The sequence below is a fragment of the Zootoca vivipara genome, chromosome 13, assembly GCF_963506605.1.
Source record: "Zootoca vivipara chromosome 13, rZooViv1.1, whole genome shotgun sequence".
Classification (NCBI taxonomy): domain Eukaryota; kingdom Metazoa; phylum Chordata; class Lepidosauria; order Squamata; family Lacertidae; genus Zootoca; species Zootoca vivipara.
Genome location: NC_083288.1, coordinates 49,059,418 through 49,085,399, shown reverse-complemented (window position 1 = coordinate 49,085,399; position 25,982 = coordinate 49,059,418). Strand labels below are relative to the sequence as shown.

The window sequence follows — 25,982 nt, the reverse complement described above, 5'->3', positions numbered from 1 at the left end:
TGTGCCCATTTCTGGGGAAGCCCTGTACCCCCACCCCCACCCCACCCCATCTCCTTGCAGATCCACAGCCCGGCCGGCCAGTTTATCCCCTCCTGCTCGCCTCCCCCTTGACTCCCCCTGATGGGCACCGTGCCAGCCCCCCACATGGCAAGAGAGGAGGACGAGGGAGGATGCCTCCCCCCCCCTTTACCCGGCCGTGGTGCAAGAGGTGCCTTTCCCTCCCCGGATGTTTCTCATAGTTGTGACACCCAACCCAGGCGGCTCCACCCCGCGCTCCTGACAGAAGACAGGCGCTGGCAGAGCCCTCTCCACTTCAGAGAGCTCCGGGGAGAGGCAGAGGCCAGACGGGAGCCGCTCGACCTCGGCTGCTGAGTGCCAGGTGGGTGCCAGGCTGGGTGCGCCCTCGGTGCCAAGGGGAGAGCGCGCCCTGGCCATGCGCGGGATCCGCAAAGGGGCGCCCAGGGGACCGCGGGATGGGAGCAAAGGATGGCTTCGCTGAGAGTTTGGAAGGGCGCGCCAGGGGGCACGGGAAGGGGGTGTGTGCCAGGGGGCACGGATGGAGCCCGAGGGGTATTGGACCCTCTGGAGGGGCGTCCAGGGATCAGTGGAGGAAAGAGATACTTTGTTGCTCATGCTGTGTATTTGGGGAGGGGGGTGGCGAGAGTGCCGGTGTGGGTGTTGGTGCCAGGAGTGGGGGTGGGCTGTGGGGGTGCTTGGTCCGCAAGCGGGGAGTTCCGCAAGTCAGTGGGGCGAAAGAGCGATCTAAAGTGTGTGCCTGCGGGTTTTAAAACTCCGGAGAAGTTGTGATAGGTCTCTAGATCTTAAGCATTCCTTTGAAAGATGGGGTTGTTGTTTTTATCATAGAATCATAGAGTTGGAAGAGACCACAAGGGCCATCCAGTCCAACCCCCTGCCAAGCAGGAAACGCCATCAAAGCATTCTTGACATATGCCTGTCAAGCCTCTGCTTAAAGACCTCCAAAGAAGGAGACTCCACCACACTCCTTGGCAGCAAATTCCACTGCCGAACAGCTCTTACTGTCAGGAAGTTCTTCCTAATGTTTAGGTGGAATCTTCTTTCTTGTAGTTTGAATCCATTGCTCCGTGTCCGCTTCTCTGGAGCAGCAGAAAACAACCTTTCACCCTCCTCTATATGGCATCCTTTAATATATTTGAACATGGCTATATATTTAAGGGGGGTGAGAGTTGGCCTGGAAGATCAGTGAGGGGGTGAGCCAGGGGGGTGGGGTGGGTCTAGTCGGGACAGGGGAGGACAGGGCAGTCACAGGTGTGAATGGAGACATCTGCGCATGGCGAAGGTTTTTTGGGAGTTGAAGGAAGAGTTGGAGAAAACGCCTGGAAAGAGACGTGCGTTTTTGGTAACGCAGGGGGGGGGGCATGGAAGAGGGTTCAGGAGGGTCTCATGTCAGAGAGAGGGGGTCAGTATGAATGACCGGGAGGTGTGTGTAGGTGCTGGGGAGGCGAGCACTGAAAACATTTTGAGGGTTTGTAAGAAGTGACTTTCCCAGTGATGCAATGCTGGAGAAGTTTTTTTTTGGGGGGGGGGTGGGACTCACAGAACTGGGGTGGGGTCCAAATGTATTAGGTGGCCAGCTCAGGGCTTTGGGGCAGAGGTCCCTGGCCCCACTCAGCAGAATGGGCACCCCAAACAAGTGCAATAATAGGAGATGCTGCCGGCCAGTGTGGACAACACAGAGCGGGATGGAGCAAGAATCTGACTCGGTCGTAAGGCAGCCCCAGTTAAATGATGTCAGTTCTTGTTTGGTGGCGGCGATTCCCCGGTGAGGATTTGCAAGTTGTTAGAGACGGGTGAGCCTTGTTTGGGAGGGCACCTCCCTCTTGATGGGTGCTAGGGAAAGGGCAGGGCAGCGGTGCCAAGGGGCAGAGGAGGGTGCCAGGCGATGCAGATGAGCTGCGGGTGTTGGTGCGGCGAAGGAAATGAATGAGCTGCTAATCTCAGCTGGAGGAATCTGAGACGGAGGAGACATTGCGGGGCTGTGTGGGCTTTGAAGGTGGAAAATAGAGCTTCCCCCTCACCTCTCTCTCTCTCTTTTAAATAAATATTTCTTTCTGATCCTGCATGTCAGGAGGACAGGGCGGGTAAGGGGACACCTTCGCGTTTTGCAAAGATTCCACAACAACAGCCCTGCAAGGCGGGTTTGGCCAAAATGGAGAGAGACTTGCCCAGGGCACTTGGGGATGTTCCACGACTGAACAGGGAATTTCCTTTACAGGGGCCCTATAGAGGGAAGCTTTTAAATGTTAAAAGTTTTTGTTCTATTTTTATATCTGTCAGAAGCCGCTGAAAGTGGCTGGGGCAACCCAGTCAGATGGGTGAGGTATAATAATAATAATAATAATAATAATAATAATAATAATAATAATAATATTTTTTACTCTGCCCTGTTCTGGAGTGTGGCCCGAAAGCAGGCGAAGGGGTGTGCTTGGTAATTTTGGGTATTTAATGGGCTACTTCAGGGGTGGCCAACTTCCAAGAGCCCGCGATCTACTCACAGTGATCTACCCCCTTTTTTGGGGTTCAGCTCAAAGTTGTTGAGCTTTTTTTAGGGAGGAAGGCCCCGTTTTTTTAGGGGTGCAGGGCAAAGATGTTGAGCTTGTTTTAGGGGAGCCAAAGTTTTTTAGATTCTTGGGGTGGGGACCCGGTTATCTACCACAGACATCCAGTGATCTACTGGTAGATCACGATCTACCTGTTGAACATGCCTGGCCGCATGAAGAGGGGTTTTTAGAAATGGATTTGCAACGGAGGCTGTTTGGAGCGATTCGGAGGCAGCAACCTCCCAGAAACCAGGGCCGAATCATTCAGTAGGTCCTAGGAAACGTAGGATGCTGCCCTCTCCTGAGTCAGAGATCATTGGGATCCAGCATTGCCTGCTCTGGCTGGCAGCAGCAGCAGTGGCTCTCCAGAGTTTCAGGTCGGGATCTCTCCCAGCCCTCCCCAGGGATCCCACCAGGGGTTAAGCCTGGTGGGACCTTCTGCATGAAAGGCGGGCGCTGAACCTCTGGGACCCAGCCCCATCGCCCTGGTCACACGGCCAAGGGAAAGGAAATCTAGCAACAGGAGAGGGCGTGAGAGCTGATGCAAGCCTTAAGATCTGGAGATCTGGAAGGGGAAGATCTCTAAAGCAGCCAAGGTTGGGGAGGGGTGATACCTGATTCAGTTGGTGGTGCAGGGGTTTTGGGGGTGCTGAGGAAGAGGGCGAGCCGTTTTGGAGGAGGGGGGCCCTCAGATAGCCCCTGCTGAGTTCACTTATTTGGGGTGCTGTGTGTGGAGTTACAGGAAGCTCCTTGCATTTTTTTTTTAATGGTTTGCTTCTGAATAGATGGAGCAGTTTGTAAGCTGCGGTTTCTGGCCTAGAAGCCGCCTCTGTCTGGTGTGATACCGTGCATGGAAAGAAGCGTAATAATAATAATAATTTATTATTTATTATTTATACCCCGCCCATCTGGCTGGGTTTCCCCAGACACTCTGGGCGGCTTCCAACAGAACATTAAAATACAATAATCTATTGAACATGAAATGCTTCCCTTGCACACGCTCAGAAATGCTCTCTTCTGGGGTGAAGTTGCAGCCCCGTTTCTCTGCTGGGGTTTATTTCTTTATTTCTTCAGCATATGTGTTTGTGGACGGAACTGTACAGCTCCTTTGACCGTAAATATAGTCATACCTCGGTTTAAGCATGCCTCGGTTTGAGTATGTTTAGTTTAAGTATTCTGCGGACCTGTCTGGAACGGATTAATCCACTTTCCATTACTTTCAATGGGAAAGTTCACTTCAGGTTAAGTACGCTTCAGGTTAAGGACGGACTTCCGGAACCAATTACACTTATACCTCGGGTTAAGTACGCTTCAGCTTGAGTACTCCGCGGACCCGTCTGGAACAGATTAATCCACTTTCCATTACTTTCTACTGGTATGGGAACGTTCGCTTCAGGTTAAGTACGCTTCAGTTTAAGTACTCCACGGACTGTCTGGAACGGATTAATCCATTTTCCATTACTTTCAGTGGGAAAGTTCGCTTCAGGTTAAGTACAGACTTCCGGAACCAATTGTGTTTGTAAACCGAGGTACCACTGTATAACTCTTAAAAATAAATAAGGCAGCACCCAAACGAAAATTAGAACGGAGCGTTTCCTCGGCCGACTTCAACTTTCTGTTCCTCGGTCCTTAGTTGGACGGGGGCCTCAAAGTTTAGCCCAACCCGCTCCAAAAACAAGAGAGCTGCTTTGACAGGCCTCCCTTCTAGCAGGTCTCCTGTGTGGCAGGCAAAAGTTCAGGAGAGGCAGATTTTTTCTTTCCCATCACGGAGGGAGCTGCGCCTGTTGGATATCTGCCCGCCGTGTCGTTGTTTGAAGGCCTTGCGAGAGATTTTTTTTGGGGGGGGATATGGCAAGCCTGGATTGAGGACCCTGGCGTTCTTCACGAACCTCCACCTGCTGTTGGGAAAAGGATTGCAAGCCAGGACTCCTGGGTTCCCTGATTTGGCCCCAGGGCTTGCTTAGCTCTTGCTTCATTACGGCTAATGGCCCAACCAGAAACTCAGTTTCACCTGCTCCATCCAGCTGAACCGGCAAACCTCACCATTCACGCACCTTGGCACCATCATTAGTTCCACGGAACCTGTCCCCATTGGTTACCTGGCCAGCGGGTGGGTGGGGCACCTTGGGAGATGAGCAACTTTTTCCTGGGAAAGGATATTCCCAAGCCTTCAGTCCTCCCAAAGCACATGCAAGTCCTTCGCCTCAGCCGCGCCTTCAGCTGCTTCCTGCATTCCAGGCCCCGAGGAAATCCACCACCTGTTCAGCCATCCTGATGAGAGAGGAAGTTAATTCTCTGGATCTCACCAAGAGGGCCCCTGAGCATGGGCAGAGTGCTTTTCTTTCCGTGCAGGGGGAAGCCAACCTGCAGCAGCCCTCCCCACCCCCCACCCCCGAGACTCCTGGGCTGGGTGGGAACACCGGGAAGCTGCCTTATAACGAATGGATTCATCATCAAGGTCAGGGCTGCCTGCTCGGACTGGCAGCAGCACTGCAGGACTGTCAGCCTTACCTGGATTGGAACCTGGGGCTTTCTGCATTCAAAGCAGATGCCCAGCGACTGAGCCGCAGCCCTTGTTGAAGAAGACAAACACCGGGGTGCTTCTAAACGGATTCAATCTCGATGCACCCCTAAATCATGGTTGGAAGGGACCCCAAGGTTCATCTAGTCCACCACCCCCCGGCAATGCAGGGATCTGAAGAAAGAAAGAAGATTCCACCTAAACATTAGGAAGAATTTCCTGACAGTAAGAGCTGTTCGGCAGTGGAATTTGCTACCAAGGAGTGTGGTGGAGTCTCCTTCTTTGGAGGTCTTTAAGCAGAGGCTTGACAGGCATATGTCAGTAATGCTTTGATGGTGTTTCCTGCTTGGCAGGGGGTTGGACTGGATGGCCCTTGTGGTCTCTTCCAACTCTATGATTCTATGATCTCAGCTAAAGCATCCATGGCAGGTGGCCATCCAACCTCTGCTTAAAAACCTCCAAGGAAGGGGCACAGACACAATTCGCAGGTGCTTGAAACGAGAGCCTAGCCCAGCACCCTAGGGAGTCCCTGCATTAATACCTTGCGAAATGCGTCTTTGTAGATAAGGATGTTCATATTTCTTCCCTGTTGGACGTTCATCAAGGCTGCCACAAAGTGCTTGTTAGCTTTCCGGTTGGCATAGGAAATGTTCGGCCGAGGACTCTGCGGTGTTACCCAAAGTGGCCTGGGCAGGATTTGTGCAAGGCGGAGGTATTTCAAGCATGCTACTTGGTGATCATGGGAACAAGCTCTCAAAGATAGTGACATTCCCGGGCCTGCTGAGTGGAGGTTTAGAGAAAAGAGGCAACTGAGGGAGGGAATGAGAGAGGCGAGTAAAAATTACGACAGAGAAACGGAGAAAAGCTGTTCTCCCACAACGCCGAAACTCGCAGGCATCCCACGAAGCTGAATGTTGGGAGATTCTTCGGGCCTCACAAAGCAAAGTCTTTCTTCGCCCGGAGAGCAGTTGGGCTGCGGAACTCGCTGCCACTGGACGCAGTGACAGAGAGAAAGAGAGAGAGAAAGAGAGAGAGAAAGAGAGAGAGAGAGAAAGAGAAAGAGAGAGAGATCAGTAATGAGGATCTGGCTGGCTGCTGTGAGGACAGAATGCTGGATACGTATTTATTTATTTCAGTCAAGAACCAGTTGAGATGCTGGACTCGATGGGCCTTTGGCCTGATCCAGACTCCAGACACTCTGTATATGAATTCTGAGCCCCCCCTCCCCCTCCCATTGCCCCATGCTGCGTGAACTGAATGTTCCATGCTACCTCCTAAGGCATCGTTTGAGAAATGCTTGGCCACATCATATGGAAAATAAGGCTACCACCTTGGACAACTATCCCAGATCAGAGGACACAGGGCTCTGGATGCTAGCCATTGACCATGGAGCAGCAGCAATAACAGGTTCTTGCTCTCGATGCCCTGCTGCCGGGCTTCCCAGAAGATTCTAGGTGACCCACTCTTTAGGCCCTTGGCTTGTTCCAGCAGATTGTAAGCTCCTCGGGGCAAGCTCCTCTTGAGCCCGGCGAAGCTGATAATGGCCCTATAAAGAAACAAACAAGGATAAAGATGTAAATTCCTGTGTGTACCATCCTTAAATGACCTGGGGGCCCCTCCAGAGGGACCACAACCCCCATCTGCCCCCATCTGGAGAGCGCCATGTTGGGGGGTGCTGTATTTCTCTTAGGAACCTGCCTGTCGATGGAGGGAAGTCCCCAGACACCCAATGCTTCCACCTTTGGAAAGCACCAGGAAGGAGCTTCCACCTTTGGAAGTGGGTGGCTCCCAGATGCAGGGCCTTCTTTGTGGTGGCACCCCCCCCGCTATGAGTTTCACTAACACGCGCCTACGAGGGAAAGGTTGGGATGTTTCCTTAGTGCCGTCTCTGTTGTCTTTAGGGCGTCAGGAACAGTCTACTGTGTTTACACTTTCCAAAGCGAGTAAAGTTGTTTGCTTAATCATTATGGATATTGTTTTTTAACGCCGCTTGAGCAGCAGGTTGTACGATGCCTCATTATGTTAACAGCCAACTGCGGTTTTAATTGTCAACAGATTTATCATTTTTAGCTTTTCGCTGGGGTTGCGCCAGGTGCCCTGAAGGCAGCACGGAAGAGCGGAAAGGTCTAAAACGAAAGCATAAAGTACATTTGGGGGGGGGCAGGAATATTCCACCCAGACTCAAGCCTTGACCTTTTTGTGTGTGGATATTTTTTGGGAAAGGATGGACAGCGCAGCATCAAAATGCTGTGGCAAAAGGCAGATTCGCACCGGTAAAGCAGGAGACTCTTAATCTCAGGGTCGTGGGTTCGAGTCCCACGTTGGGCAAAAGATTCCTGCATTGGAGGGGGGTTGGACTAGATCAGTGTTTCTCAACCAGTGTGCCTCCAGATGTTTTGGGACTACAACTCCCATCATTCCTGACCACTGGTCTTGCTAGCTAGGGATGATGGGAGTTATAGTCCCAAAACATCTGGAGGCACACTGGTTGAGAAACACTGGACTAGATGACCCTCGGGGTCCCTTCCAGCCCTACAGTTCCAGGATCGCTGGGTGCAAAATATCAGGAGTGGGTTTGTGAAAGCGGCCCTCGTTGCAGGATCAGCTTGTGACAATAAAAAGCAAGGCACCTCCAGGAAACACTTGCAAAAGAAACGTCGTCTGAAACCCTAGAGAGCTGCTACCAGTCAGTGTAGACAGCACAGGGCTGGGTGGATCAATGGCCCAACTTATCTAAGCATAGCGTGCTCTGACAGGCAGCAGCACCCCAAGCCCTCAGGCAGCCTCAGCTATCTGGTCCTCTGGATGTTGACCCACCCAACTCAGAACTGTTCTTGTCGTTCCTGTGAGATTCATCACCCACCTTTTCCCCTGAGCTGTTATTCTTGGGAGTAGCATATCAGACAGGCCCTTCCTGGAGATAACAGGGATTTCAACAGGGACCTTCCGCCCTTCCACTTTGCTGTGTGGCCTCTTCCCAAAGTCCTGTTTTCAACGTGCGTGGAAATACCCAAGGCCTTGGATGTAGCCAATTCCTTTAAGCCAATTCCAGCTTTCCGAAAGCGTTTTGGAATCGTTTTCTCTCTTTCGCCATCCCTGCTGGACGCAAGGCCCCTCGGCCTCCTGCTCCCAACTCCTGACGTCCCTCCCTTCCTCCTTTGAAACATCTGTCCACATCTGGAGTCATGTCAGCTAGAGCAGAGGGCAGGCGGGCAGAGGTCACCCAATATGTTCTGGGGTGTCGACCGCCTAGCCCTTTTTTTGCCCACCGCGTGACCCTCCCCTCAGATTTCCACATCGACAAGAAGGCTTGGATATGGGGGCCCTCGTGTCCAAAGTCACCGGACAGCACCGCTGACGCTGAGTCAGGAAATATTTGCACGCATAAAGGGGAAGACAGCCTGGAAAACAAAACGAAATCCCAGGGCATTGGGTTAAAAGGAGGCAAATTCCAGGGTGTCTGGCTCTCTTTGGGAGGAGGGTCTGGGTCAGCACAGCCAAGATTTTGGGTTTTCCCCTAGACACATTCTTAGAAATGAGGTGGAGGAAGGAGAGAGGGTCATAGCTCAGTGACAGAGCACCTTCAAAGCCCCTTGCTTCTTCCAAAGAATTCTGGGAACTGTAGTTTGCTGGGGACTGTAGCTCTGTGGCAGGTAAACTACGGTTCCCAAGGTTCTTTGGAGGGACATTGTCTGCTTTAAATGTACACTGTCCACAGCCTGTGAGCATTATAGCCAAGGTCCTTGGGATTCACAGAGTCCAGGATCCTGCCTTCTCCAACCTGGCGCCCTCCAGATATTTTAGATTTTATTTCAGGCATAGTTCTGCCCAGACATTGAGGTCCAGCGCCGAGAGACTTCTGGCGGTTCCCTCGCTACGAGAAGCCAAGTTACAGGGAACCAGGCAGAGGGCCTTCTCGGTAGTGGCACCCACCCTGTGGAACGCCCTCCCATCAGAGGTCAAAGAGAACAACAATTACCAGACCTTTAGAAGGCATCTCAAGGCAGCCCTGTTTAGGGAAGCTTTTAATGTTTGATTTCTGTATTTTAATGTTTTGTTGGAAGCCGCCCAGAGTGGCTGGGGGAACCTGGCCAGATGGGTGGGGTATAAATAATATATTATTATTATTATTATTATTATTATTATTATTATTGGCAAACTTGGCCCTCCAGATGTTTTGGCCTACAACTCCCATGATCCCTAGCTAACAGGACCAGTGGTTGGGGAAGATGGGAATTGTAGTCCAAAACATCGGGAGGGCCAAAGTTTGGGGGTGCCTGGTCTATAGCAACCCCAGGCAGCATGGCCACAAGGGCTGCCCTGGGTCTGATCTCGGCCGACGGTCAGGCTCGTAAGAGAACGCCTGTCCTTCAGGTACCCTCATCCCAGAACATTTAAGACGGCCTAGCCTAGCCTAGCCCCCATCCAGATGTTTGCAAACGGGGAGACCGTGGTCTCGGATTCCAGAGTCCTCTGGGATGGGAACTGTTGTTTTTGTGTTTTTTGTTTGCAGATTAGAACGAGGGTGATGGCCAGAGATGGCTTAGAGCAGGCATCCCCAAACTTCGGCCCTCCAGATGTTTTGGACTACAATTCCCATCATCCCCAACCACTGGTCCTGTTAGCTAGGGATCATGGGAGTTGTAGGCCAAAACATCTGGAGGGCCGCAGTTTGGGGATGCCTGGCTTAGAGGGTCGCAAATTTTGCCAATCCGGTGCTTTGCACTACAACTCCCAAAAAAACCAGGAGGGCACGAGGTTGGCAAACGTTGTTCTTGAACCGGTGGGTCTCCAATGTCATTTAGAGCACCATGACACCGCTTTAAACAGTCATGGCTTCCCTCAAAGAACTATGGGAACTGCCGTTTGTTCAGGGCGCCTCGCAAAACTACAATTCCCAGTGCTCCCTGTGAAGAGGAAGTTTTAAAATAATAATATTTTATTCCTTTTTTTCCATATGGAATACGTTTGTTACTCAGCAATTCTATTCCAATTCGACCGAACCTGTAGTGACTTCCTGTGCTCATCCAACATCGATGTTCATAAGCCAAATTACATACAATTGTATTTTAAGGTTCTAATTTCCTCCTCTCCAGCAGGTTTCTGAATATCTTCTGCTATTTCCTTGCACTTCAAACCCCGTTGCGGCCTTCATCACACACAGGAATGAACTTTAAATATAGACTAGGAAACGTTTCCAGTCTCTTTGAAAGATCTCAAATTTGTAGAGGCCCCTATTCAAGTTTCAGCGCCGTCAGTTTTGCCATCTCTCGTGAAGAGGGGTTGATGGTTCGGCCCCTTTGGGAATTGTAGTTTTGGGAGGGGGAGGGCGCTTTTAAATGTATGGCCTGAGTGTGGCCTGGCTCCCACCAGCCAGTGGTCAAGTGGTCAAGGATGACAGGCGGAGACAAGGTGGATTTGATTTAACTCTCTTTTAAAATTATTTTTTAAAGATAATTTTTATTAAATTTTCAAATAAACAACATCAAACAACAATGAAAACAACAACTAAGAGCAACAACAACAAACAAAAAACAAACATCGTTTGCTCTGCCGAGCTTTGACTTCCCTTCCCTCCCATCATTCGGTTTTCTTTCCCACTCTTATCTCGCAGTTCCTTTTAGTCCATCTATTTAAAACCAATTTGTAGGATTTGTTTCAGTCCTGCAAGTGTCTTTAAGCTTCTACAGTTCTTCTCCATATAGTCCACGAATTTACTCCATTCCTTTTTTGTCTCTCCCTGGTTTCGGATCCCGCAGGTCAACTTTGCTAACTCTGCATAGTCCATCATTTTTGTCTGCCACTCCTCAATCGTCGGTAACTTCTGTAATTTCCATTTTTGGGCTAATAAAGTCCTAGCCGCGGTTGTAGCATACATAAATAATTTTTGATCTCCCTTTGCAATTTCCTCTCCTATTAGTCCCAATAGAAAAGCCTCCGGTTTTTTGGGAAAGGTATACCTATATTCCTGCGTATAAGACTACTTTTTAACCCAGGAAAATCTTCTCAAAAGTCGGGGGTCGTCTTATACACTGGGTCATATTTCTTTATACAGCGAGTATATCCCAAACTCTATATTTTAACTGGAAAAGTTGGGGGTCGTCTTATACACCCAGTCGTCTTGTACGCCGGAATATACGGTACTTAAAAATCTTTTTCAGTTTATTATATATCATTTCCCAAAATCTTTTTACTTTTTCACATGTCCACCACATATCATAAAATTCACCATCTTTATCTTTATATTTCGCGATTTAAATCACTAGTCAGTAAGACTTGATTTAAATCATATATACTGTATATGTTAAAGAAAGACTCATTCTTGCTGGTATTATCTTCATATTTACAAGCAGGTGAAGGTTTCCTTTTTGGAATAATAATAAATTTTCAGAGTAGTTTTTACAGTTATATCAAAAATTACAGATTTGGTTATACTATTAGAAATGCATAGACCGATAATTATGAAATTACTGTGAGGTTTAATAAGTTAACTGTTTATATTTGGACAACTTTTCTGCTGTACCTTATTGGAAGGAGAAAAAATAATCATTTCCTTAAAAACAGTTTAAACAATTTATTTAACTAAAACAATAACGTTATAGCATATGTATCCATGTTTGTTAACTGATGTGGTTAAACAATTAAAAAAAACACCTTAAGTTTTAGCAAACATGAAAAACTTGAAACAAATCCTTATTTCCTGATGAATAGCCTTTGGACTATAATGTAACTTAAATAGAAAACTATCTTTAGAAGACTGGCAGGTGAAGATGATGGAATATGCAGAATTGGCGAAGCTGGCTGGGAAAATCCGAAACCAGAGTGTTCAAGCTTCCCCAAAAGACTGGAGTAAATTTGTACAATATTTGAAGGATAATTGTAAATATATAACTACACTAAAGGTAAAAGGTAAAGGGACCCCTGACCATTAGGTCCAGTCGTGACCGACTCTGGGGTTGCGCTCTCATCTCGCATTATTGGCCGAGGGAGCCGGCGTATAGCTTCCAGGTCATGTGGCCAGCATGACAAAGCCGCTTCTGGCAAACCAGAGCAGTGCACGGAAACGCTGTTTACCTTCCCGCCGGAGCGGTCCCTATTTATCTACTTGCACTTTGATGTGCTTTCGAACTGCTAGGTTGGCAGGAGCTGGGACCAAGCAACGGGAGTTCACCCCGTCACAGGGATTCGAACCGCCGACCTTCTGATCAGCAAGCCCTAGGCTCAGTGGTTTAACCACAGCGCCACCTGGGTCCCTTATAACTACACTAGCAGGGTTGAATTAGCAAAACTTGTACAGTGGTACCTCGGTTTATGAACACAATTGGTTCCGGAAGTCTGTTCATAAACTGAAGCGTTCATAAACTGAAGCGAACTTTCCCATTGAAAGTAATGGAAAGTGGATTAATCTGTTCCAGACGGTCCGCGGGGTACTTAAACTGAAGCGTTCATAAACTGAAGCGAACTTTCCCATTGAAAGTAATGGAAAGTGGATTAATCCATTCCAGATGGGTCCGCGGAGTACTTAAACTGAAGCGTTCATAAACTGAAGCATGGGTGTAATTGGTTCCGGAAGTCTGTTCATAAACTGAAGCGTTCATAAACTGAAGCGAACTTTCCCATTGAAAGTAATGGAAAATGAATTAATCCGTTCCAGATGGGTCTGCAGTGTTCATAAACCGAAAATTCATAAACCGAGGTGTTCATAAACCGAGGTTCCACTGTAATGTTAATGAGTATTACCCTTTTTTATATCTATTTAAAATTTGGGATAATTGGAGTATGTGAAATGTAACTTGGAAGAGGTACAAATGCTATGATATAGAAAGGAATTATGAAAACCATGAGACAGGAGGGAGGGAAGTCGATCAGCTCATCAGAGCAAGAAGTAAAGTTAATAATAAGGTTGCATTTAAATAGTATAAAATGGAAATTAAATAAAATATTGAAAAAATATTGAAAGATTTTTCCTCCAAAAGCATTTTATTTTAAAAACCTATTTAAATAAAATATTTTTTAAAAAAATTAAATATTTTTTTAATCCACCTGGCTCAGAGATAAATCACCCTGCAAGGGAAAGCTGCGAAATAAAGCAGAGAGAGCAGACTGGGACGCAGAGGGGAATATCGCTTTAAAGAAGGGATTGGCCCTTGAAATGAGTCTCACCTGGCAAGCATCTTCTGGCCATATAATCCTAGGTTTTCAGAGGCTGGGGAGAACATCCACAGGAAGTGACAAAGGTGGCTTACAAATGAATGAATGGCAGAGCTGGTGTTTAACAGCGTCCCAGCCCTGGATAAGAATGTAGAAAGAAGCCTGGCTTGATGATGGAAGAGGCTTTTGAGTAGAGTCATACTCTCGCTCGATTTATTTGTGTACCGATTCATTTCCCTGGCTGCCAGGAGGAAAGCGAGGCTTTGCGGTTTCGGCTGGTGACTGCAGCCTGGGGTGGCTGCTAAGCCACCTTTTGTTTCTGGCACGGTTCCTCTTGTGCTCTTGACAGAGGTGTGGCAGTCCCACATTCAACAGGCGGTGCGGCAAGTTGGGGAAACACCCCCCCCCTGTTGAATTCTGGAATTCCATGCCTTCTCTCCAATGTATGAGAAACTATCCCCCCCCCCCAGGTTGAGCCTTCAAAGTTTGAAAGCCAGGACTTCTGAGTTGTCTAGCTGGGAGAGAGTCTTTGCAGGTGGAGCAAAGGGGAACTCGGATTCTGAAACCGCGAAAGGATTGCTATGTGTCTCCTTCACAAGCAGGCGGAAGGAGAATTAATTATTCTCCATTAATTAATTTTGATGAATGATTTGGTTGACAAGCTGATAAGGGACCTGACGTGTCGAAACGGGAAATGTTAATTCAATATATACCTGCAGGAATGGATGGATGGATATTGTCAGGAATGGATGGATGGATATTGTCATGTTCTGTAAGGTTTGAAGATAAACTAGAATGAATTGTGGAATATGATGGGGAACCATCTAGGAGGGCGGGCGGGAAGTCAGATTTGGGGGAAATGTTAAATTTGTTCCAATTTGGGAAAAGGTTAATTTTGTTTTGATTTAATTTGTTTTCATTAGTGACCAATTTGTAAAAAAATAAGAAAAGAAAATGAAAATCAATTAAAAAAAGATTTGCCAAGAGAACTCGGATCGTGCGCTCTGCCATCTCTTTCTAGTTTTGGAAGGGGAAATCTGGGGGGAAGCTGTGGGGGTTCCCCCCCCTCTGCTGACATGGCGGTTCTGTAGAACAAGTCCCGCCTTTGCCAAGGTGCTATCAAATAGCAAGGAAGACAGACACACCCCCTGCTGAAGGAGATGTTTGGTTGCTGTCCCAGACACTGTGCCAGCCTCTATCCTGGGGCCTAGTAGCCAGCTACAGAAGCGATGACTCTCCAGAATGCCCATTGCATGCTTCCCACACCGTTGCCAGCCTCCCAGCTGGGGAGAAATAGGGTTTTCTGCTGCTAGAATGCAGCTGTGTCTGGAGTGGAGGGAATAAAAACAGCCGAGTGGTACAGACTTGAAATTCTGCCCCCGGAGTGCTGGGCGTGGTAACCAATGTTTCTTCTCTTCCTTCCCTGCAGACAAGATGCCTGTGGCAGATACTCGAGGGGACGCGGGTCGGTGGACCAATGTCAGTTACCGCGTGCGGCAGCCCAACCAGCCGGAGACCGGGCCCAGGAGGAAGAAGCGGAATTGGTTCAACAAATGCTGCGCCTGCTGCTCGGGCCAGGGGGACGATGACTGGGGTCCCGCGCCCGGGGAGGTCCCAGGAGCTCGGCGAGAGCCCGTTGTCCGAGGTGAGCTGCTTGGGCGAGGGTGTGCGAGACACTGGCCAGGCGAGAGAGCCAGGGTGAAAGCAGGAGGCCCCACCCTTTTTTGCACACAGCTACTCCACAGAGTCTAGGGCTTGCTGATCAGAAGGTCGGCGGTTCGAATCCCTGTGACGGGTTGAGCTCCCGTTGCTCGGTCCCAGCTCCTGCCAACCTAGCAGTTCGAAAGCGCGTCAAAGTGCAAGTAGATAAATAGGTACTGGGTGTACATTTCCAAAATATAAGATATAAAACAAATAAAATGAAAAAGGCATAGGCAAACTCAGCCCTCCAGATGTTTGGGGACTACAGTTCCCATCATCCCTGACCACTGGTCCTGTTAGCTAGGGATGATGGGAGTTGTAGTCCCAAAACATCTGGAGGGCCGAGTTTGCCTATGCCTGGAATAAAATCTACATACATCAACAGTGTTTTGTGTTGTGTAGACCCCTATGATGTAAGTCATGGGCCCCGCCTGCTAGCCTGCCCCCTAAAATATCCCTGGTTTGCTCCTTTCTTTATATAGGGTGCCTACATTCTGCATGGACTGGTTGCAGGGCAACATGGGCAAATGGCTTGAGATACCTATGAGGTCCATAAATGACCATATAGCACATATTCAACACACAAAAAAAAAACAGTGGCAATTTGTTGTTGACAAAGGACAGCTGGACATAGAAAGGGCCCCATTACCTTTAGTAGCTTAGGGCCACATCAAACCTAAATCCGTCCCTGACTGTCAGGCGTTTTTAGGCGAAGATTTTTGCATTGCAAGGGGTTGGACTAGATGAGCCTTGGGGGTCCTTTCCAACCGTACAATGCCGGGATTCTCAGGCCAGTTGCTGACGCTTTTCCTTCCTCCCTTGAGCAGAGGGCATGCTGGTGGTCAGCGGAGTGGACCTGATGAGCGGCCGGTCCAGCAGCAACCGCCGAGCCCACCACACAAACGAGTTTGAGTACGAGAATCTCATCCTCCGCCGCGGGCAGCCCTTTGACATGAAGCTCCAGTTCCGCCAGCCGTACGACCCCGAGGAGCACCGCATCTGCCTCGAGTTCCTCATCGGTGAGTGTGCCGAGAGATGGCGGAATATCCGGCCGTCGGTTGCGGGGGGGGGGAGTGGGGCAGGGGCCGTTGCTGCTTTTAAACGAAGCTTCTAGTCCTTGTGACCGAGCTGCTGAGTTTGGAGGAACTAGGCAAGACGGAAGCGGGTCGATGCTCTTCAGCACACCTCGGTGTCGTTCAAGTAACTCTGCATTTTCTCCCAGTTGTGGAATCCATTGCCACAGTCTACAGTGGTGCCTTGGTTCTCAAACTTAATTCGTTCCGGAAGCCCGTTCCAAAACCAAAGCGTTCCAAAACCAAGGCGTGCTTTCCCATAGAAAGTAATGCAAAATGGATTAATCCGTTCCAGACTTTAAAAAACACGACCCAAAACACCAATTTAAGTTTCCCCTGGTGCAAATCATGATGTTTATGTTTTATGACTAACGCCATGGGTCGGCAAACTAAGGCCCGTGGGCCGGACCAGGCCCAATTGCCTTCTAAATCCGGCCTGCGAGTGGTTCTTTCCCTCTCCCTCCCTCCCTCTCCCTCCCTCCTCCTGGCTTCTCCCCGCCCTGCCTAGAGGAGGAAGGGGACTGGCCTTTGTTGGTGTCAGCCCCTCTCCAGAGCCCTTTCACACGCCGCTCATCGTCCCTCCGCCGCCGACAGCCCCTGCCACTCGCAAGACACAGGAGCCGCAGTTGGCTGAGCGCCCATCTCGAGCGGCCGCCATTTAAAACAACCCCTCTCCGGAGCCCTTTTGCATGCCGCTCATCGTCCCTCGTTCATCCCCCCCCCCCAAAAAAAATATAGTCCGGCCCCCCACAAGGTCTGAGGGACAGTGGACCGGCCCCCTGCTGAAAAAGTTTGAGGACCCCAGCAAAACACAAATAGCCTATCAGTGCTTCACATACATGCTGTCTTGTGGGATATCTTCAGGAGAAGACAAGGCTCAGGATTAAACCCCACACAAATCCAGAGTGGGGTACCTAAGGCGGTTGGATGGCTCCTTGTACGCCTCCTTCCTGCAACTCCTGCAGCCAAGCTGACGCCAAACTTCTTGCTCTGCTTTCCTTTGGACCAAGGCTGACAAAAAATCATTAAACATTAAAAGCCTCCCTAAACAGGGCTGCCTTCAGATGTCTTCTAAAAATCTGGTTACAGGTAGGTAGCCGTGTTGGTCTGGATCGAAGTAAAATAAAAAAATTCCTTCAGTAGCACCTTAAAGACCAACTAAGTTTTTATTTTGGTATGAGCTTTCGTGTGCATGCTATCTGAAGAAGTGTGCATGCACACGAAAGCTCATACCAAAATAAAAACTTAGTTGGTCTTTAAGGTGCTACTGAAGGAATTTTTTTATTTTACTTCTAAAAATCTGGTAGCTGTTTTTCTCTTTGACATTTGATGGGAGGGCGTTCCACAGGGCGGGCGCCACCACCGAGAAGGCCCTCTGCCTGGTTCCCTGCAACTTGGCTTCTCGCAACGAGGGAACCGCCAGAAGGCCCTCGGTGCTGGACCTCAGTGTCCGGGGGTGGAGACGCTCCTTCAGGTATATCAAAACAAAAGCATATCAAAACAAAACACATCAAATTACATCAAATTGCAACAATCAAAACCTACCAGATTTCCCTACCAGATATAATGCAATAATACAAATACATACCTGCTATTACATATTTCAATCTTCTTACTCAATCCAATTCAGCTAAAACAAATCATATTCAACTTATATCTCATAAATCTTTGAAACAAATATATTATCCTCCCCATTCGTATACTTCCACTTGCCTACATCTTGGTCTCCTTAAATTTCGTTAGATACTGCTTTCCACGCCATTCTATGCTTTAATCATTTCCCCTTCTATTTTATAATCCTTACACCCATTTGATTTGAAGGAATCAAAAAGCAAGATCAAAAAATATTCTTATATGATGCTACTGTAGTGGCACGAACATTAATCACCGCATATTGGGGAAAAACAGGATATACCAAAAATCGATGAATGGCTGGAGGAACTCTTTGGATATGTAGATTTAGCAAAATTAACTAATGCAATAAGAGGCGGTAGCAAACAAAAATTTGAACGGAATTGGGAGAAATTTGGAAATTATATGAAACAACAATGCCCCGCAATAAATTCCTGGATCCATTTCTGGGTGTAAGGCTGACAAAAGGGTCTTGTCGTCTGGGCAGCCCAGACCCCGCCCCCCAAGACACACTGCCCAGGCTTGCACCCCGAGGGGGTCACTTCAGTGCTGCTAACTCAGCAAAAACAACCCAGGAGGCAGCAGCTAGGCGTTATGGGTCTCTGCAGCCACAGCAGGCGCTGTGATTCTCCAGCGGTTTGACTTCACCCTTTGAGGTGCACTCCATTGCCTCTTGAGACAGATATCAATGACGACTTCACGCAACCCAGGTTCCTGTGATTCCGGCATGGCAGGGAGCGGGTTGAACTAAATGACCTTCTACCATACTGTAATGCTGTGGTCCTTCCCAAGGTTCAGAGATGAGCCAAACCGCTTAGCAGGGCTTTGCTCAGCTGCCCTGAGCGAAGCAAGGTTGCCTCTGAGCATGTGCAAAGTACCTTTCCCTCTCCTGCCCATTCTCATCCACAGCAAGCATTTCTCGGCCAGAAAGTAACCATGACAGACAGACATCATCACAGGGTTGAGATTCTCGCCTTATGCATCTCAGCATCCCACAAATGTCATAAATTGGGCTTACTCCTGCCCCCGGTCATGGCTGCAGTGTTCCCTAATGCCATGTAGTTGTCAGCCGAGCTGCAGGCAGGAATTCACCAGGTGAAGCTTTATTCTCACCCTGCCCTCTTGGATTTCTGCCTGCCCTCCCCTTAGCTCTACAGCCAAGAGCCTTTGCTCCCAGAGAACGTTTCCCGTTTAGGGGCGGAACTGGTCTGGGCTCCTTATCAGGCCTCTCTCTGCTCAAGTGGGCGAGGAATCTGGCTCTCTCATCGTCCTCGGGACTTGTTGCTAAACTTCACTTGGGAGCGCAGGGCTTGGTAACGGGGTTGGGTGGGCAGGCAGCCTGTTTTCTTGGCTTCTGGCCCAGCCGTTCCCATAATTAAGCATTCATTCCTCCCCCCAGCCCAACACCGCCATTCTGTTCTTCCTTACCCGGGATTAAAATAAGAAAACATCCCACCCTCTGATTAGCTTGCAAGGCCAGCCGCCTCTGTAATTTCTTGGGTTTGGGGGCCGGGGGCCTTCTGCATTCCACAGCATCTGCTGGGAGGTGAACGTGTTCCTTCGAACGGCCCAGCCAGAATCACAATACGGCCCCCTGCCCTCAGAGAGTGCAGATGTGGCGTTTTAGGAGAGGCAGATGTTTGAAAAGACGAAAGAGGTGGGTCTCGGAGGCCGAGCACCTGCTCTGCATGCAGAACTCCCAGGTTCGATCCCTGGCATCTCCAGGTACAACTGCGGAAATAATAATAATAATAATAATAATAATAATAATAATAATAATACAATAAATTTATTATTTATACCCCGCCCATCTGGCTGGGTTTCCCCAGCCACTCTGGGCAGCTTCCCACAGAATATTAAAAACGATAAAATATCAAACATTCAAACTTCCCTAAACAGGGCTGCCTTCAGATGTCTTCTAAAAGTCAGGTAGTTGTTTATTTCCTTGGCATCTGATGGGAGGGCGTTCTACACGGCAGGCGCCACTACACAGAAGGCCCTCTGCCTGGTTCCCTGTAACTTTGCTTCTCGCAGGGAGGGAACCGCCAGAAGGCCCTCAGCGCTGGACCTCAGTGTCCAGCCTGAACGATGGGGGTGGAGATGTTCCTTCAGGTACAATGGGCCTTTGAGGCCGTTTAGGGCTTTAAAGGTAGCTGGTGGTCAGAAGCCCAGGTCACATAGAATCAAAGAGTTGGAAGGGATCCGAAGGGTCATTTAGTCCAACCCCCCGCAAGGCAGTTCTCTGGGTCAATGAAATGAGCTTTGAGGGTTTGGTGTGGATGTGGCCTCTGTCAGAGGAGATGACCCTGGGCTGGATGGTCAAATAGTGAGACGTGATGTAAGATAGTTTCTTTATTCCTCAACCCCGTGCTCCGTTCCCAGGAGGCAGAGAAGGGGCACAATTGAGGGCAGGGGTAGCCAATGGGAGGGGGCCTCCACTGGCTACGGCCACCGACTACCCCTCTATTCTGCGTTGGTCAGACCCCCACCTGGAAAACTGTGTCTGATTCTGGGCGCCACAGTTTAACAAGGATATTGACAAGCTGGAATGTGTGCAGAGGAGGGCGACCGAGACGATCAAGGGTCTGGAAAACAAGCCTTATAAGGTCCAGTCGAGGGAGTTCAGCCTGGAAAAGAGGAGATATGATAGTCATCTTCTCAGGAGCTGTCACATGGAAGATGGAGCAAGCTTGTTTTCTGCTGCTCCAGAGGGCAGGACTCGAACCCATGGCTTCAAGTCACAAGAAAGGGAGATTTTCCGACTCAACATCAGGAAGAAATTCATGACAGCAAGAGCTGTTCGACAGGGGAACGGACTCCCTCGGGAGGTGGTGGACTCTCCTTCCTTGGAGGTTTTTAAAGCAGAGGTTGGGTGGCCATCTCTCATGGATGCTTTAGCCGAGATTCCTCCATTACACGGGGTTGGACTAGATGACCCTCGGGGTCCCTTCCAGCTCTGCGATTCCCTTGGCCATTGCTTGGAGGTGATGTGAGTTGTAGGCTGGCAACACCTGGAGGGCATTGCATGGTTTGCCTCTGGATTGGAGAGTTGGTCGGCTTTTGGATCCTGCTTGGATTCCTTGAGGGAGAGCCATAGCTCAGTGGCAGAGCTACTGCTTTGCATGCAGACAGTCTCAGATTAAATCCTAGGCATTTCCAGGTAGGGCTTGCCTGAAACCCCAGAGGGGCGCTGCCCGTCAGTGCAGGCATCTCTGAATTAGATAGGCTGGGGTTCTGACTGCCTGATGGTGAAACACGGAGTGGCTATGTTTTGCAGGTAGATCTGAGATTTAGTTTATGGTGTTACCGCTGCAGCCTGGAAGGCAGGAAGAGGGAATCGGTGAAAGGGACCTCTGAGCAAATGCAGAGTTCCCTCACTGCTGGAGAGACTTCTCACCCCAAAGACCCCAGAGAGTCCCAGTTACTGGTAGAAGAGGTTGTCTGAGCCGATGGTGTTTCACAGCGTCATATCCCCCTAGGAATTGGTGTTGGTGATGGAGGGCGATCGGCAGATCAGAAGGTGGTGTGCTCTTTTTGGAGAAATTAAGCATTGGGCAGGATGCGTTTAATAAGATAATTGAGGGCATTGGTCCCAGGGACCATCAGCATCAAAGGGAAACCACAAAATTGCCCGATGCCGCAAGGACAATTGATGGGGACGGATGCTCCAAATGGCCCAATTTGGTGCCCATATAATTATTTGGCTGGAGGAAATGAGACCCAGCGGAATCCTTTATTCTCTGCCTGGCTAATCCCACAGATCCTTACCAACCCTTATTTGCCGGACGAATGAGGCTGCTTTTTCCGGGCAGCCCATTTCCTTGACCGTTCAACCTGATTTGCTTGCAGGGAGAGGAGATGACGTTTGCCATCCTTCCACCCCGATTTGTTTGTGGGGACGTTTGATGGCGTCAGTGTCACTCTTTTCTGCCTATCTACAGGTTTACCACTCCCATCAGCCCATCACCCATTCCCATCACCCCCACCCCCCACCCTCTGAATATACATAAGGGTCTGGTGGATTCTGTTTCAGTGTATCTGACGAAGTGTGCATGCACACGAAAGCTCATACCAAAATAAAAACTTAGTTGGTCTTTAAGGTGCTACTGAAGGATTTTTTTTATTTTACTTTCTGCCTAGTTTTCCTTATTACAAAAAAAGCACCCCATTTTGCAGGGGAGTGGGTTCGTTGCGCCACTGGCGGTACGCGATGGAGCGCCACCCCAAAATAGTGACAGTCTAGAAGGGACCCAGGTGGCGCTGTGGTTAAACCACTGAGCCTAGGGCTTGCTGATCAGAAGGTCGGCGGTTCAAATCCCTGTGACGGGGTGAGCTCTCGTTGCTTGGTCCCAGCTCCTGCCAACCTAGCAGTTCAAAAGCACATCAAAATGCAAGTAGATAAATAGGAACCGCTACAGCGGGAAGGTAAACGGCGTTTCCATGTGCTGCTCTGGTTTGCCAGAAGCGGCTTTGTCATGCTGGCCACATGACCTGGAAGCTATACGCCGGCTCCCTCGGCCAATAATGCGAGATGAGCGCGCAACCCCAGAGTCGGTCACGACTGGACCTAATGGTCAGGGGTCCCTTTACCTTTAGAAGCACTCATCAAACTTCGTTTCCGGCCGTGTGTTTTAGATTGCCTGATTTTATGTTAATGTGTTATACATTGGATGTTAGCCGCTCTGAGCCCGGTTGTGGCTGGGAAGGGCAGGGTATAACTTCTTCTTCTTCTTCTTCTTCTTCTTCTTCTTCTTCTTATTATTATTATTATTATTATTATTATTATTATTATTATTGGTTCATTCATACATTAAGTTGTGTTGGGAGTGGATTGAGAATCCATGTTGATGTCAACATCCCTTGGCTGAATGAGAGGCTGGGAAGATGTGTTGGTGTCGGGAAGAGGTAGTTCATAATTAGGAAATGATAATGATTTGCGCAACCCCAAGGTTCCCACGGGTGGTGCTGTGGGTTAAACCACAGAGCCTAGGGCTTGCCGATCAGAAGGTTGGCGGTTCGAAACCCCGCAATGGGGTGAGCTCCTGTTGCTCGGTCACAGCTCCTGCCAACCTAGCAGTTCAAAAGCATGTCAAAGTGCAAGTAGATAAATAGGGACCGCTACAGCGGGAAGGTAAACGGCGTTTCCGTGTGCTGCTCTGGTTCGCCAGAAGCGGCTTAGTCATGCTGGCCACATGACCTGGAAGCTGTACGCCGGCTCCCTTGATCAATAAAGTGAGATGAGTGCCGCAACCCCAGAGTCGTCTGCGACTGGACCTAGCGGTCAGGGATCCCTTTACCTTTACCTAAGGTTCCCAGTATGTGCTTGGATCTGTCCTGCAAACTGCTGAGACTCTCGAGCAGGCATCCCCAAACTGCAGCCCTCCAGATGTTTTGGCCTACAACTCCCATGATCCCTAGCTAACAAGACCAGTGGTCGGGGAAGATGGGAATTGTAGTCCAAAACATCTGGAGGGCCGAAGTTTGGGGGTGCCTGCTCTAGAGGCACTCCAGAGCTGCTTTTCATCCAGCTGTTTTGTACCTCTGGAATTAAAGGGCGCTTCCAAGCCATTGGAGGGAAGGGGGTGTCCCCAAATTCCAGAGCCTCTCGTTTAGGAGGCCTAAAATAGGACTGCAGCAGCCAGTGATGGTATCAGAAACCTGCCGGGCATTTGCCAGCTCAGATCTCCTTGGCGGTGTTGTTGGCAAACAGGTTGCCCCACCCTGATCCCTGGCAGGATTCGTGTGTCAAGAGGATGTGGCCTGCTGCATCGGACCAAAAGGTCCATCGTCGTGCCTTTTGTAGTGTGTCCACCACATCCCTCCAAGAAGGCCTGCTAGGAGCAAGGTGATGTGTGAAGGCACTGGTTCTCTCCTGCTCTCTGGGTCCGAGCAGGTAAACTGCAGCTCTCCATGGAGTCTCCACGGCGGGATTAACGATAGCAGCCATCTTTCATCATGGTTGGAGGGGAGGTTAAATAATAATAATAATAATAATAATAATAATAATAATAATAATAATTTGTTGTTTAGTCGTGTCCGACTCTTCGTGACCCCATGGACCATAGCACGCCAGGCACTCCTGTCTTCCACTGCCTCCCGCATAATAATAATAATAATAATAATAATAATAATAATAATAATAGTAAATGTATTTAGTTATACATACATACATACATACATACATACATACATACATACATACATAACCCACCTATCTGGCTGGGTTTCCCCAGCCACTCCAGGCAGCTTCCAACAAGAGATTAAAAATACATTAAAACATCAATCGTTAAAAACTTCCCTAAACAGGGCTGCCTTCAGATGTTTTCTAAAACTCAGTTATTTATTTCCTTGACATCTGATGGGAGGGCATTCCACAAGGCGGGGGCCACCACTGAGAAGGCCCTCTGCCTCGTTCCCTGTAACCTCGCTTCTCGCAGGGAGGGAACCACCAGAAGGCCCTCGGAGCTGGACCTCAGTGTCTGGGCTGAACGATGGGGGTGGAGATGCTCCTTCAGGTATACTGGTCTGAGGCCATTTAGGGCAGGCATCCCCAAACTTCGGCCCTCCAGATGCTTTGGACTACAATTCCCATCATCCCTGAACACTGGTCCTCTTAGCTAGGGATCATGGGAGTTGTAGGCCAAAACATCTGGAGGGCCACAGTTTGGTGATGCCTGATTTAGGGCTTTAAAGGTCAGCACCAACACTTTGAATTGTGCTGGGAAACGTACTGGGAGCCAATGTAGATCTTTCAGGACCGGTGTTATATGGTCTCGGCGGCCGCTCCCAGTGCCGCTCCCAGTCACCAGTCTAGCAGCCGCATTCTGGATTAATTGTAGTTTCTGGGTCACCTTCAAAGGTAAAGGTAAAGGGTAAAGGGACCCCTGACCATTAGGTCCAGTCGTGACCGACTCTGGGATTGCGCGCTCATCTCGCATTATTGGCGAGGGAGCCGACGTATAGCTTCCAGGTCATGTGGCCAGCATGACAAAGCCACTTCTGGCAAACCAGAGCAGCACATGGAAACGCCGTTTACCTTCCCGCTGTAGCGGTACCTATTTATCTACTTGCATTTTGACGTGCTTTCAAACTGCTAGGTTGGCAGGAGCTGGGAACGAGCAACGGGAGCTCACCCCGTCACAGGGATTCGAACCGCTGACCTTCTGATCAGCAAGCCCTAGGCTCAGTGGTTTAACCCACAGCGCCACCTGGGTCCCCTCCTTCAAAGGTAGCCCCAGGTAAAGCACATTGCAGTAGTCCAAGCAGGAGATAACCATAGCCTCCGCCTGACCCTCCGTGGTTAAGGCTATCCCGCTAAAGGAATCTGTGAGGAATCGCTTCCATCCGATGCCCAGATAGGGGGTAGGGCCATAGAACTCCTCCAGCAGAGAGCCCTTAAGGATACCCCTATTGGATGTAAGCTTGTAGAGGAGAAAGATCCAGGTAATCTTCTTGGAAAGAGCCTCTTCCCAAGTCTTCTGGCGAGCACATTACAGAAAGATGTTAATTATACTTTGTGCAAGAGGAGTCCCTACCTCTCGTCTGTCCTGGAATGCCCTATCGGTCGGGTTTCATAGGGTGCAAAGCCTGAGGCCTTCATCACAACTCTCTGCCCTCCGGAAGTTGTGCAACTCCCAGCCGGCACCAGTTTGGGCAAGGCTCTCCTCCGGAACGGGGGCAGCATTTTGCACACCTCCGCTGTGTTCCTGCCCTCCTCAGTTGTTCCCCGGCTGCCCCCTGGAAACTTTCAAAATGAATGTAGCATCATAGAATCGTAGAGTTGGAAGAGACCACAAGGGCCATCCAGTCCAACCCCCTGCAGAGCTGGAAACACCATCAAAGCATTCTTGACATATGCCTGTCAAGCCTCTGCTTAAAGACCTCCAAAGAAGGAGACTCCACCACACTCCTTGGTAGCAAATTCCACTGCCGAACAGCTCTTACTGTCAGGAAGTTCTTCCTAATGTTTAGGTGGAATCTTCTTTCTTGCAGTTTGAATCCATTGCTCCGTGTCCGCTTCTCTGGAGCAGCAGAAAACAACCTTTCTCCCTCCTCTATATGACATCCTTTCATATATTTGAACATGGCTATCATATCACCCCTTAACCTGCGGTTTTGCCGCAGGTAGAAACCCACCGGGTGCAGCTTCTTCTAACAGCCCCGGGAGAAACGCCCCCTGTTGGATTTCCGCCCGCCATACGGCTGCTTAAAGGCACGAGGCTTGCGTCACAGGGTGGGAGGGAGAGTCACGGCGCACCCACAGCCAGGGAGGAGAAGGGGAATGAAGGGAGACGCGGGTGACACAGCGGTGGGACCTCTTGCCAG

At 49.4% G+C, this 25,982-nt stretch overlaps 1 protein-coding gene across 1 annotated transcript in view; it reads left to right on the top strand.

Moving 5' to 3' along the window:
* Positions 1-247: 247 nt before the first annotated feature.
* Positions 248-25,982, top strand: part of TGM1 (transglutaminase 1) — a 49,947-nt gene continuing 24,212 nt past the window's right edge. Inside the window, exons 1-3 of the mRNA XM_035135859.2 lie at positions 248-379; positions 14,681-14,896; positions 15,780-15,971. Coding sequence (XP_034991750.2) covers positions 14,686-14,896; positions 15,780-15,971 — 403 coding nt within the window. The 5' untranslated portion in view covers positions 248-379; positions 14,681-14,685. The remainder of the gene's footprint in view (positions 380-14,680; positions 14,897-15,779; positions 15,972-25,982) is intronic.